Raw genomic sequence first — 15,509 nt, 5'->3', positions numbered from 1 at the left:
TTGTGATTTCTCTCTATCAAATAAATAAATAAAATCTTTAAAAAAAAAATAAATAAATAAAATAAAATAAAATCTTAAAAAAAAAAAAAAATGGGTGTGGTGACAGAGCGAACTCCCTGGCTTTCCATGGCTGCGGTGGGAGTACCCAGCAGGTGCGCATTGATTGGAAGGGGGGTGTATCTCTCTGCCCCTCCTGTCCCCAGATACAAGTCACTGTGCCCGGAGACATGGCCCACATGGGCAGGACGGCCCCAGGACGGGGTGGCTGTGCTGGTCAGGCACCTGGGCTACAAGCCAGAGGAGTACAAGATGGGCAGGTGAGTGGTGCCTGCCTGTCCCCAGTGTTTGGGGGACCCGGGGGTGGCAGGCAGGTGCTGATCTCTACTGCCTTTCAGGACCAAGATCTTCATCCGCTTCCCCAAGACCCTGTTTGCCACAGAGGATGCCCTGGAAGTCCGGCGGCAGAGCCTGGGTAAGAGAGAGGCCCCACCATTCCTGTCCCAGTGGGGTCTGTTCTGGGGAACAGGAGAGTATTCTCTGCATTGGGGCCCTGCCTCATCCACATTCAGCTTCCCTCCTCCTCACCAGCTCCAGCCCCGCCCCAGCGGTACTCATTTCTTTGCCCCCTCCTTCTCTCCTTCACATGCTCTCTTTGCTTAATATCCTTTTGATCAGTCGCTCTTTGGGCCACTCCCTCATTCATGCCCCTCGGTGAGCTGGGGCAACCCAAGACACCCAGCTGATGCCCTAGGGCTCTGGCCAATGGACTTTCTTTCCCAACCACAGCCACGAAGATCCAGGCCACCTGGAGGGGCTTTCACTGGCGACAGAAATTCCTGAGGGTGAAGCGATCAGGTTCGGGGGGACCCAAGGGTCTGCAGGAGGGGCAGGGTCTGGGGCTAGGGTGGGCCACTGAGGTGAGGAGGTCAGGGTCAGCCATCCTGTGGTCTCCACAGCCATCTGCATCCAGTCCTGGTGGCGGGGAACGCTGGGCCGGAGAAAGGCAGCCAAGAGAAAGTGGGCTGCACAGACGATCAGGCGGTGAGCTTGGGGGAAGGCCCAGGGGGTGGTGCAGAGCAGGGAGAGGGGCGGAGGTCTCCAGGCTTCTCACCACTGCCCCTTTGGGGCCCCCACCCCCAGGCTCATCCGCGGGTTCATCCTGCGCCATGCACCCCGTTGCCCAGAGAATGCCTTCTTCTTGGACCACGTGCGCACCTCTTTTTTGCTCAACCTGCGGCGGCAACTGCCCCGGAATGTCTTGGACACTTCCTGGCCTACGCCACCGGCTGCCCTGCGTGAGGTCGGTGGCCTTCCCTGCTGACCTTGGGACCACAAAGGCGCTCACCATGGGGCGGGGGCACCCCAATAATCTTGTGGCCAGAGAAGGATCTGGAGGACTCCCCAGGGGAGGGGAACTGGAGCTGGGCCATGGAGAACGAGCTCTTTCGAGAGAAAAAACTCAGGAATGAGAGGGTTGTCCAGGTGGCGGGGGTGTCGCTTCAGCAGTGGCCCCCATTGCAGGCATCTGCCAGGTATCTTCAGAGGGAAGGAAGCCAGGGTGTCCAGTTGCCCTGACCTCATTTGTGCCCCTCAGGCCTCGGAGCTCCTACGGGAGCTGTGCATGAAGAACATGGTGTGGAAGTACTGCCGGAGTATCAGCCCCGAGTGGAAACATCAGGTGTGCAGAGCAGGGAGCGGGGTGTGGACCGGCCAGGGGGTCAGGGAGGCTGTGGGCACCCCTCGGAGAGTGCTGGCCAGGAAGGAGCACTTTAGTCCCGGGGGGCAGCATGGCCTCAGATGGGTCCTGGGCCCTGTTTGGCCTCGTGTATGAAACCAAGGTTGGAATGGATTTTGGGTGGCAGATAAGACTGGTTTCTCCGCCAGTGCCACTGGACTGGTAGGGGCTCCCCAGAGCCCTGGGTTGAAAAGACCGCAGGTTCAGTCTGATCAGGGTAATGCCTGCTATGATACCAGAGGTGGACATCGGTGACCGCTGTGCCTGTATTTGGCAATTCAGTGTGGGGTCTTGTTAAAGGACCCGTCAGCCTAGATGATCTGTGCTAGTTTTGCAATCGGCCAGCTTCAAGATGCTAAGCTAGGGCTGAATACTGGGGGCCTAGGAGCCTGGTATGATGGACACTTAGCCCCAAAGTCGAGCCTGGCCCCTGACAGTGCTGTCATGCCCTTCTGGGAAGCCCTCTGCCTTGTCATTGGGGATGGGGGCAAAGCACACGAGGGGTCAACAGGAGAGTGGGCGGCAAGGCTTGGCCTCTGGTGCTGGGGCCCGAGAGAGGGCAAGAGGCTTGCTCAGTTCCTGAGGCTGGCCTGCCCCTTCTGGCCCCCATGAGGGTTCCCATCCCTTCTAATACCTCCCCCTGCCTCTCACCTTCTCAGCTGCAGCAGAAAGCCGTGGCTAGTGAGATCTTCAGGGGCAAGAAGGACAATTACCCCCAGAGTGTCCCCAGGCTCTTCATCAGCACACGGCTTGGTGAGCCCCTGACTTCCAGTGCTCTGACCCTCCAGCACCATCCGGCTTGGTCCCCTTTCCCCTCCTCTTACTTCCTGCCCCCCTGTCCGGGTTGCAGGTGCGGACGAGATCAGCCCCAAAGTGCTACAGGCCCTCGGCTCTGAGCCCATCCAGGTGAGACTCCGGTTCTGCAGCCTGAGGCCTGTGGTGAGGAGGTGGGGATGCTTAGGCCCTGGAAAGAGAACAGCGGGTAGCCCTGGAGCCCCCCTCAGCCCCTCCCCTGACCCGCCTTTCCCACTGCCCACAGTATGCCGTCCCAGTGGTGAAGTACGACCGCAAGGGCTACAAAGCCCGCTCCCGGCAGCTACTGCTGACACCCAGTGCCGTGGTCATTGTTGAGGATGCCAAAGTCAAGCAGAGGATCGACTATGCCAACCTGACCGGTGAGTTGGAGCCCGGGGTGGCTCAGGGAGGGCCTGAGCTCCAACCCTTGACCCTTAACCCCTAACCTCTGCCCTCCCCCTCAGGGATCTCCGTCAGCAGCCTGAGTGACAGTCTCTTCGTGCTGCACGTGCAGCGGGAGGACAACAAGCAGAAGGTACATCTTTGGGGCCTGGGAGGCAGGGCAGCGGTGTGCGCCTTAACTCTGGGCGGCCCAATTCCTCTTCTGACCCCCCCTGACCTCCCAGGGGGATGTGGTGCTGCAGAGTGACCACGTGATTGAGACACTGACCAAGACCGCGATCAGCGCTGACCGCGTGAACAACATTAACATCAACCAGGGCAGGTGAGGCAGTTGGGGGTGGGGAGGGGCCCACGCATGCACCTGCAGGTGGCCCTCACACATTCCCTTTCTTCCAGCATCACCTTCGCCGGGGGCCCCGGCAGGGATGGCACCATTGACTTCACGCCTGGCTCAGAACTACTCATCACCAAGGCCAAGAACGGACACCTGGCTGTGGTGAGTGGCACCAGCAGGTGACAGCCTGCCTCCCAACTAGTAGTCTCAGGGCTAGGGTGAGCTTCGAGTGGCCACGCTTCCTTGGCAGCTTGGCAGAGCCTGGGCACCCCATCCATAGGTCTTCTTCCCTGGGGCGGGGGGCACCAAACTACCTCTTTCATCCTATTACACATTGAGACTCAGAGAACAGGGCCCTTTGAGCCCCTACAGTGCTGATGGTTACAAAGATGGCAGCATGGGGATGTGGGGAAGACCTAAGGGTGTTCAGGGGTTGCTGGAGTTAAGGCCCACTTGGGCAAGACGGGGAGTCCTATGTGAGTATAGGATCAGTCTCCAAGACTGAGGTCACCAGGCACCCACCCCTCACACCACCACTGTACGTTATGTACCCAGAGCTCCTCTGTCCGCTTCCTACTCACTACTTGAGTATCTCTTCCTGCGCTCACAGGTGGCCCCACGGCTGAACTCTCGGTGATGAAGGCGCCATTGGACCCCTTTCCACTTCCCAACGCTTTGCTTCTCCCCCCTCCCCTTCCCACTTACCAAAGACTCGAGCTTCTAGACAGGGACCCAGAGACACCTTGAAGCCCACCTACAAACTCCTGCCTTTTGCTCAGCCCTCTCTTGAGGGAGCAGCGGGGGCCAGGGAGCTGCCCCAGATGTGGGCCAGGCCGGGCCACAGCAATAGGAAAGCCGGGGCCAGAGGCAGCCATGCCAGCCCCAAGGCTGATGCCAAATATTTGAGAGAAGGGAACTTTTGCTGAGGTTTTCTCTGAGATTTTTTGATGCTTTATAAGAAACTATTTTTTAGAAAAGCCATTTGCCCATCCCCAAGGCACACTGGATGTGTTTTCCCTGACTCTAGCAGGGCAGGGAATGTAGCCAAGAGGTTGGGCGGTCTGGGCCCTGGTGCCCTCTTTCCTGCCCAGGCCACCCTCTTCTCCTCATTCCCTTGGCACCTTTCGGTCTGTCCACCTGTCTGCCCACCTATACCCTTCGCCACCCACTCCGACATCCCGCTGGGGGCTGAGACCACCTTTGCCTGCGCCCCCCTTCTTCCTGCCTTAAAATACCCTTCCAGAATCCTCACCCCAGCCTGAGGATGTCCTGGAGTGGAGGAAGGAGTTTAGACCACAGAATTTGCCAAACACAGAAATCATGCAATCTAGCTTCCTGGTGGGACAGAGCAGGAGACAGAGGCCCACAAAAAGAAGTGACTTGCCCCTCATCTAGCAGGTTGGGGCAAAACGGGACTGCAGCCTGGTCTTCAGCACACCTCACTGCCTCTCCCAGGGATAGGCTCGTATTTTAAGGGTGCATGGGGCTCCCTAACCAGCAATCACCCTTGGGGGCCAACAGGTGGGAGAAGCACTCCTGCCCCAGTCTATGCCTTAGAATGACAAACACCTTGTCTATATACTTTGGCCCTAGTTCAAGGATATCGGGCCTTTCCTGGCCCAGACCCCCTCCCCATCCTGGGAGCCCGGGTAGGAGGCTGGCTTTGGGAGGAGCTGCAGAGGCATCACCTCTTTCTGCTGCTTCCCCCCACCTCCCCAGAGGGCCTGGGAGCTGCCCAACTGCCTCTGCCCTCCTGGGGCAGGTCTCAGCCCACTGCTGACACTTCTGCAATCCAGAGAAACACTAAATAAAGCAATATGTGTTTGCCAGTGCTGATCTGCTCATGAATGTTAGGAGACGGAGAGGACCCCTGAAAGGTAGCCAGTGGTCCTATATTAGAATTAGGATGGATTAGAATGTTTGCCTTGTCCACAGAAGGAAGAAGGCAGGGCTTCTTCTCTGAGGGAAAGCGGAAGTATCCAGTAGCTGCAACATGGACTTTCTTAATTACTTTTTTAAAAAAAGATTTTATTTATTTATTGGAGGAGAACAAGCATGTGTGGGGTGGGGGGCAGAGGGTTGGGGGGGGGAGAGCATAAAATGGGGGAGGGGGAGAGGGAGAGGGAGAAGCAGACTCCCCACTGAGCAGGAAGCCCCATGTGGGACTCAATCCCAGGATCCTGAGATCATGACTTGAGCTGAAGGCAGATGCTTCACGACTGAGCCTCCCCTGGTCTTGCTCTCCCATTGATGATCTCCAGCAGGCTGCTCAGCCTGGCCAGGGCTGTGGGCCAGGGGAAGACATCCAGTTGCTGCCTGGCCTGCCATGGGGCACGCCAACTAGTGACTGGCTCAAGTCAGGGAGAAGGGTCACAAACCCTTCACATAGAAGATGACTTGGGGCACGGGTCCCAAAGGACAGGCTCCAAATGCTGTTGCAAGTGGCAACTATCTCCTAAATTGGCTTGGGCAGAAAAGACTTCATTAGTATCAGTGACCTAACAACAGTCCCAGGGTAGGGCTGCTTCTAGGCACATGAATGACACTGTCAGGAAACGTGTCCAGAGCCATCTCTTGGCTCAGCCTTGCTCGGAGGGCTCCAATGTCAGGCAATCTCTCTGCTCGTGGCAAGGCAGCCACGGCCACCAGCGGCTGTGACCATTCATTCTGCTGCATTGGTGTAGGAGGCAGAGAAAAAGCATCTTTTCTAGTCAGCCGAAAGTCTCAGCACCAACTCACAGTGGACCAGCTTGAAGGAAGTGCTCTCCTCTGACCCAATCATTGTAGTTAGAGAGAAGAACATCTGACATGTGCCTGCCAGGCCCAGGTCCTGTGCCTGAGCCCTGACCCCACCCCCAGGGCAGAAACAGCATGAACCACACCTGCCTCGTGGCCTAAGAGTGGGGAGCCGAGGGTTCCCTGAAAGATCAGCAGTGTTGCCTCCGGAAGAAAGGGAATGAATGTTGCAGGCTGCCTCCACGGAACCCCTCAGCAGATGGCTAAGAGATTTCCCAAGTGGGAGAGGCGTTGTGAGCAGAAGGAATGGCAAGTGAAGGCTTTATTTTTATTTTATTTTATTTTAGTGGTTTTTTTTTAAGATTATTTATTTATTTATATGAGAGAGAGAGAGCATGAGAGGGGAGAAGGTCAGAGGGAGAAGCAGACTCCCCATGGAGCTGGGAGCCTGATGTGGGACTCGATCCCGGGACTCCGGATCATGACCTGAGCCGAAGGCAGTCACTTAACCAACGGAGCCACCCAGGCGCCCCTATTTCATTTTAGTTTTTAAATATTATTTATTTATTTATTTGACAGAGAGAGCACAAGCAGGCAAAGGGTCAGGCAGAGGGTGAGGAAGAAGCAGGCTCCCTTCTAAGCAGGGAACCTGATGTGGGGACTCGATCCCAGGACCCTGAAATCATAACCTGAGCTGAAGGCAGCCGCTCAACCAACGGAGCCACCCAGGTGCCCCTCTGTGAAGGCATTAAAGTCCAGAAGAAATTTAATTTGAGGTCAGGATACCTGCAGAGGCATTTAGATTCAGCATCTGGGGCAGAAGTTTCTGATGAATGTGTGACTCTCTTGGTCTTGACGCAGTCCTGTGCACACAACTAGACTTGACACTCCCCCAAGCCCCCCCCCCCCCACCCCAGGCAACCAATTACAGAAAAATAAAAGCATCACGATAATTTGTACTCTCTATCGGTAGCAACAGTGGCTACAAGAAGCCGACAGATAAGATAAGCATTGTGCTGAGTGCAATTACTAGCTCTACGACTGCCCCACACTCCTTTCTCTGGCCAATTAGAATGTGTTGCCAGTAACATCACAGACATAACCCACATGGACTTGTGGACCCTTGTCCTTCGAGAGGTAATGGAGAATGGTTTGCACCCCCAGCTCACATCTTACAGGAAGTCCAGGGCCCCCTGGGGAGATAGATATCTGCCAATCATAGGAGGCTAATTCAGGCTCTGGAGGAGAGCATCCTGGCCCCACCCCTCCCCATACTCTCCATTCTTTCGTTCCACTGGGATTTCCTTACTGTCTATCATGTGCCAGGCTCTCTGCCAGGCACTTGGGATACTGCAAGAAAAAAACCCATCAAATCCCTGCTTTTATGGAGCTTATGTTCTAGAGGTGATGGGAGGAAAATAAAGCAGAGAAGGGGGTGGCAGGGGTGGGGGTGTGCAGTTTACAGTTCCAAAGGCACAGGCAAGGGAAGGTTTCCCTGAGGGGCCACAGGGGCAGAGATATAAAGTAGGTGGGGGAGTGACCATGGGGAGCCCGCAGGGGGAAGGGCAAGTGCAAAGTGTGGAGGCTTGTCAGAGGATGAGGAAGAATAAACAGCGGAGCCAGAGAGGGGTGAGCTGGGGGAGGTGGGGGCACACATGCATCTTAACCTTCCTCAGATGCTCTTGACTTTCTCAGTTCTGAGAGGACAGAGGTGAGGAAGCTGACACCTTCTCTTGGGTGCCTTCCCGCAAGGGTGTCTGTGTGAGCAGTGTTCCTAAAGGATGAGGTAGTGAGCGGCATATACCTCACAGCAAAGCAGACAACCCATTCTTAGCAGTCCTATAGCATGTCATCCCTGGGAACATCTTGCTGACTTTTCTGGGAAGGTCCAGCCTCCTGCCTTGGTTCCCAGCATACTCTCCTCCCCAAGACCCTTCTTGGAGTCAGAGTCATTTCACATTTCTCCAGAGCTTTCCCCTAGTGTCTGCCTCTGCACAGTTTTTGTTTTGTTTTAAAGTAGGCTCTATGTCGGGTGCCTGGGTGGCTCAGTTGTTAAGCATCTGCCTTCAGCTCAGGTCTTGATCCCAGGGTCCTATAATTGAGCCCTGCATAGGGCTCTCCTGCTTCCACTGCTTGTGTTCCCCATCTCGCTGTCAAATACATAAGCAAAATCTTAAAAAAGAAAGAAAGAAAAAGAAAAAAGAAAGTAGGGGGAGCCTGAATGACTCAGTGGGTTAAGTCTCTGCCTTTGGCTCAGGTCATGATCTCAGGGTCCTGGGATCAAGCCCCACATGGGGCTCTCTGCTCAGCAGGGAGCCTGCTTCCCCTTCTCTCTCTGCCTGTCTCTCTGCCTACTTATGATCTCTGTCTGTGACAAATAAAGAAATAAAATGTTTAAAAAAGAAAAAAAGGAAAAAAAAGATAGGCTCCACTCCCAGTGTGGAGCCCAATTCAGGACTTGAATTCACGACCCTGAGATCATCAAGACCTGAGCTGAGATCAAGAGTCAGAGGCTTGGGGCACCCAGGTGGCTCAGTCAGTTAAGCATCTGCCTTCAGGTAGGGTCATGATCTCAGGGCCCTACAATCAAGTCCCACGTTTGGCCCCCCACTCGGCAGGGAGCCTGCTTCCTCCTGTCTCTCTGTCAGTCCCCCGCTTGTGCTCTCTGGCTCGCTCTCTCTCTCTCTGTCAAATAAATAAATAAATAAATAAATAAATAAAATTTAAAAAAAGAAAAAGACTATGAACTAGCTGAGCCATCCAGGCACCCCAGGAAGGTCACATTCTTTGTAGGGTTGATCACAAGTTTATCAGGGGGCAAAAGCCACCATTATAGCTGCAAATCCTGAATGTATGAAGGGGAGAAGAGAAGACAAAGGAGGGAGGGGCAGGGCGGGTTTGTCTTCTCTTCGCCCCTAGGCCACTCCTGTTCCTACCATGTTGTTCTCTCTATGCTCCAAGAAACAACACCTGTGAATATCCCTTGGGTCTAGATCTCCCCTCCTTGCCAATCTCCTTCTTATTATCCAGCTTATTTATGATGTTTCCTCCCTCCCTTCTTCTCCTTCTTTCCCTTTTCTTCTTTTAAAGTATGTTTTCTATCAGAACCCACAAGCAGTCTCTGAGTGAGGCCCTACCTCAAAGCTCCTCCAACCTGGAGAAGGGAGGAACAGGAACTTCTCTTACCCAAATGGCCAGAATTCACACTGGGGTGGCTTCTGCTGCTGGCTTGTGGTAACACACTGTGACTAAGCCAGGGTCACAATGAGTCACAGCGGGGAAGGTGCCTTTGCTCCCCTTCCCTTCCCAGAGCAGGCCCAGGGGTGTGTGAAGTAGATCCAAAAGAGGCATATTATTGATGTAAGATCAAAACCCAGGGCTGACTGATATTTTTTCTTGATGTCTATTTCTACCATCTTTCCCCATCCTCCTGTCCCCCTCCATGCCTATTCCAGAAGTCTGAGGATATAATGCAGTGACCACAGCATTCTGTTCCTTCCAGGATTTGAATGCCAGCCCCCCACTCAGCAGCTGTCTGTCTCTGGATCAATAACTTAACCTCTCTGAGCTTCACCTGTAAAACGGGGATAGCTGTAAAATACAACCTATAAGGTTGTTAAGAGGATTCAATGAGATAATCCATATAAAGGCAGCTAGTGCTATGCCTAGCAGGTAGTATTCCCTGAATAAATGTTAGCCATCCTCATAAAAGATTTATGTAGTGCCTCCTACACTGGATCCTTGGCCTTTGAGAAGCTCTATCGTGGAACACAGACCTGTAAAATGAAAGATTATAGGACAATGGGTAGGAACTGTGATGGAAATAATATCGACACAGTCCTGTGGATGCAGAGAGGAAGATGGTTGGTCAAAAAGGGGAGACATTTGAATCTGAGATCCGGAAAAGTTTTCCATAAAGAAGAGACACACAGTTTATGTAGGAGCAGCTAAGAGGAGACTGTGGCCCCATTTTATGCTGTGAGCTAAACTGGGAATTTTAACATCTGGAGACTGTTAAAAGTTGTGCACAGGGTAGCAACAGACTTAGAGTTGTAATTTAGAAAGCCCACACTGGCAGATGTGTGCAATGCACTACCGAGAACCGGTGTGCAAGCTGTTCACAGGAATACAGCTGTAGATATAGAATAGAGATGGAGATCATGATAGCAGGAAGAGCAGAGGATACGTTGTAGCCACAGCTAAGGTTTAGAAGAATCTGGACAAATGACCTGAGAGACTCAATGGAGAGAACTCTATACTTCTACCTGGGTTGGCACATTCGGCTCCTTTTGTCTTGAATGCTCTTTCCCCACTTGCCATTTCAACATTGAGTTAAAGCCACCTCCCTTTACTGACTGGATTGGGGGCCCTGCTCTGTGTTCCTAGAGCCCCTTTGTCGGGTCCCTACATAGCAGTCAGCATTCCTTTGTCATTGCTTCCTGGTTCCTCCCACTGGTCTGTAAATTCTGTGATGTCAGAGCCCAGCCTTGATCACCTTTGCACCCACGCGGCAAATGTGGTGTCAACTGTTTGCTGAATGAATCAGTGCAAACAGAAAACTTTTTAGCCAGTCTACAGAGAAGCTGGAGGAATCACCAGAAAGACCGATGTCTCCAGAAGCCCAGGCCCTGGGGCCACATCCATCTTCTGTACTCGGAGTCGCTGCCTAGAAATCTTGGGCCTTCCGGGAACTTGAAGCCTGGTGCAGCAACGGGCCGCGTGGCTAAAAGCGCAAATACAAACCTCCAACCGACTGCTGGCTAAGCCCCTATCCCCTTACCCCAGGCTTCGCCTCTCCATCCCATGCAGTTCCGATCCCCACCAGGCGGCGACGCACGTGAGAACGCGTGCGCAGTGAGCGCTCGAGGCGTCCTTTGCCCTTCTCCCAATGGCGGGTTGCGGTCCCCTTCCCGGCATCCTTGCGGGGGCACGGTGAGCGTCATTTCCGGTGGGGAAGGCCCGCGGCCGCCGCCGCCATTTCGGACACCGCTGTGAGGCTGAGACCGGAGCCGGTCCGCTGGGCGGCGGGCGCCGGGGCAGGAGGGGCGCGCGCGGCGGCGGCGGCCCAGCGTGTAGGCGCGGAGTCGGCCATGGCGGGCAACTTTGACTCGGAGGAGAGGAGTAGCTGGTACTGGGGGCGGTTGAGCCGGCAGGAGGCGGTGGCGCTGTTGCAGGGCCAGCGGCACGGGGTATTTCTGGTGCGGGACTCGAGCACCAGCCCCGGGGACTATGTGCTCAGCGTCTCCGAGAACTCGCGCGTCTCCCACTACATCATCAACAGCAGCGGCCCGCGCCCGTCTGTGCCACCGTCGCCCGCCCAGCCTCCGCCCGGTGAGGACGGACGGGACGGGAGGCCCCGGGCGGGGTGAGGGCCGCGGAACTCCCCAGCCTAGCCGGCTCCTCTCCGAGAGCTGACCTCCACGGGGAACGTGGGCAGAGGGCCGGAGTGACCATGGCAGGGGGTATCCTGGTGCTTTGGGGTCGTTCACATCACGAGCGGGTGTGTGTGAGGGAAAGAGTCGCCACTGACCCAGGCCTCTGGGTGTGACTTGGGAGGACAGCCCAGGGGAAGGGGAACTGCTTCGGCCCCAGGGTGGGGCTAGCGCCCGGGCCAGGCACAAGGGCAGGGCCGGGCAACGTGGGGACAAAGAGCTGAGGGGGATGTTGGCACTGCGGGGGCATCACTTGGCAGCGGTTCCCAGAATGAATTCGATAATCCTACAAGTGGCTTTTTAGACTTGAAACATTTCCTGTAGTGTTAGAGAGCCGGGCTTGGTTTGGAGAGCTATTCTCCCCTGCTGGCCTTTGGTAGGAAGTCACCACATACTAGCCCGGAGGGATGGAGACACCCTCAGGAAACCGGTCAGCTTTTTCCTTTCTTGGGCATTTTTCCAAAATACTTTTACTGTCCTCTTCCCCCGCAGAGGACGAAGGTGGTGAGCTAAGTGTCTTGGGTATAGAAGTAAGCCCTCTGTGATCAGCCCAGAACAAGTTGATGTCCAGCTGCTGGTGTCCAAGAGATCTTAAAGTCCAGAGACAGTTTCTACAATTAGGGGGTTCTAGTTTTTAGGGTATTTTGTGGAGGGCAGATTTTTTTTTTTCCCCAGGAAATAAGCTAGTGGAAACAGTCCCTTCCTTGAAAGTGAAGGGAACTTCCAGTTTTATTCGACTTGAATGTTGTCAGTGTTATATGTCAGGGCCTCTTGTTGCTCAGTAAGTTGGGGCTGTGACCTAGGTCTTTCTTACAAGGATCACTGAGATGTGACTGTCTTACTTATTCCTTGAGAGTTGTTTGGAGAATTTTAAGGAGATTTATGCACTTAGTGCCTGAGGTTTGTGAAGGATAGAGGAATTCTGAGGTTGTCATCTTACCATCACTTGTGTAGCAGCATCCAGAGTCTTCGTCTTTCTCATTGTTCCCAAGTTGAAGCAGTTTTCTTCTGACCAGCTGAGCCTAGCCCCAGGCCAGTCTCTTTCCCTTTTGGGATAGTCCTAATTTAGATTTATTCACTCTGGCCAGAAATGGGGAGGTGGGATAGTCAGTCTCTTTGTTGCTAACAGATACCAATTATAAAAAAAAAAAAGAGTATGGAATCTTTAAGTCCACAAATTATCCTAGGTCTTCTCAGTCTGGTTAGTTAATAGCATAACGTGAGACAAGAATATTGATGTAACATAACTTTGCCCCAAACTAGGTAAATTCTACCTTTTTTTTTTTTTTAAGATTTTATTTATTTATTTGACAGACAGAGATCACAAGTAGGCAGAGAGGCAGATAGAGAGAGAGGGGGGGAAGCAGGCTCCCCGCTGAGCAGAGAGCCCAATATGGGGCTCGATCCCAGAACCCTGGGATCATGACCTGAGCTGAAGGCAGAGGCTTTAACCCACTGAGCCACCCAGGCGCCCCAATTCTTTTAATGTATTTTTTTTCTTAAGAATTATTTGTTTATTTGATGGGAGAGAGCACAAGTAGGCAGAGCAGCAGATAGAAGGAGAAGGAGGAGCCGACTTCCCGCAGAGCAGGGAGCCTAATGTCCAGCAGGATCCCAGGACCTGGGATCATGACCTGAGCCAAAGGTAAATGCTTAAGGACTGAGCTACCCAAGCACCCCTAAATTTGACTTTTTACCACTTTCTTGGTATCTAGGGTTTTACATTACAGTGCAGTAATATGATGGCAAATGGTCACTGAAACTCAATTTTTGACCTTCTTTCCCCCAATTTTCAACCTTTTGTGTATACATTTTGTAAAATTTGGAGATGGCAGCAAGCAGGTTTGCTAGTTTGAGCTTTCTCCACACCTTGGTGTTAGGACTTTATATCTCTGCACTTACCTTGATACCGAGCTCCACCTTTTCATAACAGATACGAGTTCAGATCCTTGGCCCAAAAGAGAAGGTGAAGATTGCCAGAGTTTGTGGATGGGGTGTAGAAAGTTCATGGGCATTGTGGTAATTCTTGGTTCTGGTAATATGCCAAATTTTCCACACACAGCAATCGATTGAGTTGCTGTCTTTATAATAAAGATTACTTAATCTTTGTTTCCCCTCCTTTCCCGTCAAGCTCTTTTTCTTTTGAAACTACACAGAGAAATTTCTTAAATTTTAGAAAAGCATGTAGAATATTTTTTTTTTAAAGATTTTATTTATTTATTTGACAGAGAGAGATTACAAGTAGTCAGAGAGGCAGGCAGAGAGAGAGAGGAGGAAGCAGGCTCCCTGCCGAGCAGAGAGCCCGATGCGGGACTCGATCCCAGGACCCTGAGATCATGACCTGAGCCGAAGGCAGCGGCTTAACCCACTGAGCCACCCAGGCGCCCCAAGCATGTAGAATATTAATAGCTAACATTTATGGACTGGTTATTCTATGCCAAGTACTTTGCCGAGTACTTTCTGTACTTTATCTCATTTTCTGCCCATAACAATCTGGTGAGAAATATTGTGATCCCTATTAATTGAAATATTTTCATTTTATAGGTGAGGAAACTGAGAGTCAGAGATTCAGTAACTTGCTCAAGGTCACACAGCTGGTAAATGATTGAGCCAGATTTTGAACCTCAGAATTCTAACTAGAGAGCTGACACTTGTGCTGTACTTCTTTTTCTTTCTTTTGAGATCTGAACAATGCACATAGTAGATTCAACACTTTTGTTTTTGTCATGAAGTCCTAGGTTCTGTTTAAAGATGAAAGAATGACAAGAAGAAACTAATTTAATATTTGGACAATACTTGTCTGTTATCGAAAAGTCTAATGATGATGAGGCTTTTACAGTTCTCATTTGGCAAATTGAGCATGAAAAGAGCTTTTTACTTAGGACTATATAGCTATTTTGTGGACATAATATTTTTGTATGGAATGGCTTATTCCTTTAGAGGAATATGGTAGGATGGATTAGGTATTTTTAAGCTTTTCTGGTGAGTATATTTTTAACTTAGTTGTTCAGCTTCCACAGGCTGCCATAGTCTGGGAGCACCCTGGTTGTGCCTCAGGGCCATAAGGCAGGGTTTGGTATCAAGTCTACTGGGCATACCTTGTCAGGTTGGACTTCAAGGTGTACCTCTTGGGAAGGCTTTGCAATCATTGATTCACATGTTTCTTTGAACAATGAGGTATTACTAGACCTTAGCCAGTAGACAGTTGAGTAAGTGTGAGCTGGGAGAGTAGTTTTAAGTCTGAGCTCTGGAGCTTGGGTTTGAGACATTCTTCCTGGCCACTTACTACTTATGTAACTTTGGGCACATTCTTTAACTCGCCTCTGCCTCAATTTCCCCATCTGTAAAAGAAAGGAAATGGTGATATTGACCACATAGGGTTCTTAGGATTAAATGAGTTTTAGTGTATTAAGTGCTTAAGAATGGGGCTAACATATAGTAAGTACTTGATAAGCATTAGCTGTATTAGTCCTTTGAACATAAGTATGAGGTTGGGAAAGCAGGAGTTGAAGCAAAGTGGAAGATTTCTCAGCATTGAGGGGCTCACAGGCAGGCATGATGTGGATTGGTGAGCGTGGTAATAGGATAGCTTGTGTAAGGGAGTAAGTGCTGGGGTGGAGCATGATGGAGTGCATCGAGAAGTTTGAAAGGACCTTGGATCCATGACATGGAAATATGATGGCACCTGGTGTTACCTGCTTAACCCAGAGCCTTCTACCTATTGTTCTTGTGGGTGAGGGAAGCATAAAAGCTTGCCTCATTTTGGGGCAGGGAGGAGCAAAAGTTGGGGTGGTTATTGTTTACGCTGCCTTTTCAAGGTGGTGCTGGACCAAGCCATTCTCTAGAAATCTTGTGGGACTGTCCATTACCTACTGCTTTTCTACCTCCACCATCTGTGTTTCATTTGTTTACCTCATCTTCGCAGTTCTCAAACCTGGTCTGCATGTTTTATTCATCAGTTACAGAGTATCCCTCCATCCAGTGGTTCTGGAGAAGTTCTTCAGTGAGTTACTTCTAGGTTTACATCCAAAAAAGGATGTCTCGGTAAAAGGAAGTAGGTTTTTTTTTTTTTTTT

At 51.8% G+C, this 15,509-nt stretch overlaps 2 protein-coding genes across 8 annotated transcripts in view; both read left to right on the top strand.

The window, feature by feature from the left end:
- The window catches only part of MYO1C (myosin IC), a 24,468-nt gene extending 19,373 nt beyond the window's left edge, over positions 1-5,095 (top strand). For all 3 annotated transcript variants that reach the window (XM_059379657.1, XM_059379659.1, XM_059379658.1), the window contains exons 20-32: positions 204-317; positions 396-472; positions 787-855; positions 957-1,041; positions 1,141-1,300; positions 1,595-1,678; positions 2,395-2,488; positions 2,586-2,641; positions 2,775-2,910; positions 2,995-3,065; positions 3,157-3,254; positions 3,329-3,428; positions 3,877-5,095. In XM_059379657.1, the coding sequence (XP_059235640.1) occupies positions 204-317; positions 396-472; positions 787-855; positions 957-1,041; positions 1,141-1,300; positions 1,595-1,678; positions 2,395-2,488; positions 2,586-2,641; positions 2,775-2,910; positions 2,995-3,065; positions 3,157-3,254; positions 3,329-3,428; positions 3,877-3,903 (1,171 nt within the window). In that variant the 3' untranslated portion in view covers positions 3,904-5,095. The remainder of the gene's footprint in view (positions 1-203; positions 318-395; positions 473-786; positions 856-956; positions 1,042-1,140; positions 1,301-1,594; positions 1,679-2,394; positions 2,489-2,585; positions 2,642-2,774; positions 2,911-2,994; positions 3,066-3,156; positions 3,255-3,328; positions 3,429-3,876) is intronic.
- A 5,850-nt stretch (positions 5,096-10,945) lies between these two features.
- Positions 10,946-15,509, top strand: part of CRK (CRK proto-oncogene, adaptor protein) — a 30,444-nt gene continuing 25,880 nt past the window's right edge. For 2 of the 5 annotated variants that reach the window (XM_059380997.1, XM_059380996.1), the window contains exon 1: positions 10,946-11,333. In XM_059380997.1, coding sequence (XP_059236980.1) covers positions 11,093-11,333 — 241 coding nt within the window. In that variant the 5' untranslated portion in view covers positions 10,946-11,092. The remainder of the gene's footprint in view (positions 11,334-15,509) is intronic. The other 3 variants (XM_059380998.1, XM_059381000.1, XM_059380999.1) reach the window with 3 other exon arrangements.

This window comes from Mustela nigripes, chromosome 16 (assembly GCF_022355385.1).
Source record: "Mustela nigripes isolate SB6536 chromosome 16, MUSNIG.SB6536, whole genome shotgun sequence".
In the NCBI taxonomy this organism is placed as follows: Eukaryota; Metazoa; Chordata; class Mammalia; order Carnivora; family Mustelidae; genus Mustela; species Mustela nigripes.
The sequence above is the reverse complement of the archived record's forward strand: the minus strand, read 5'-3'. Positions and strand labels throughout refer to the sequence as shown.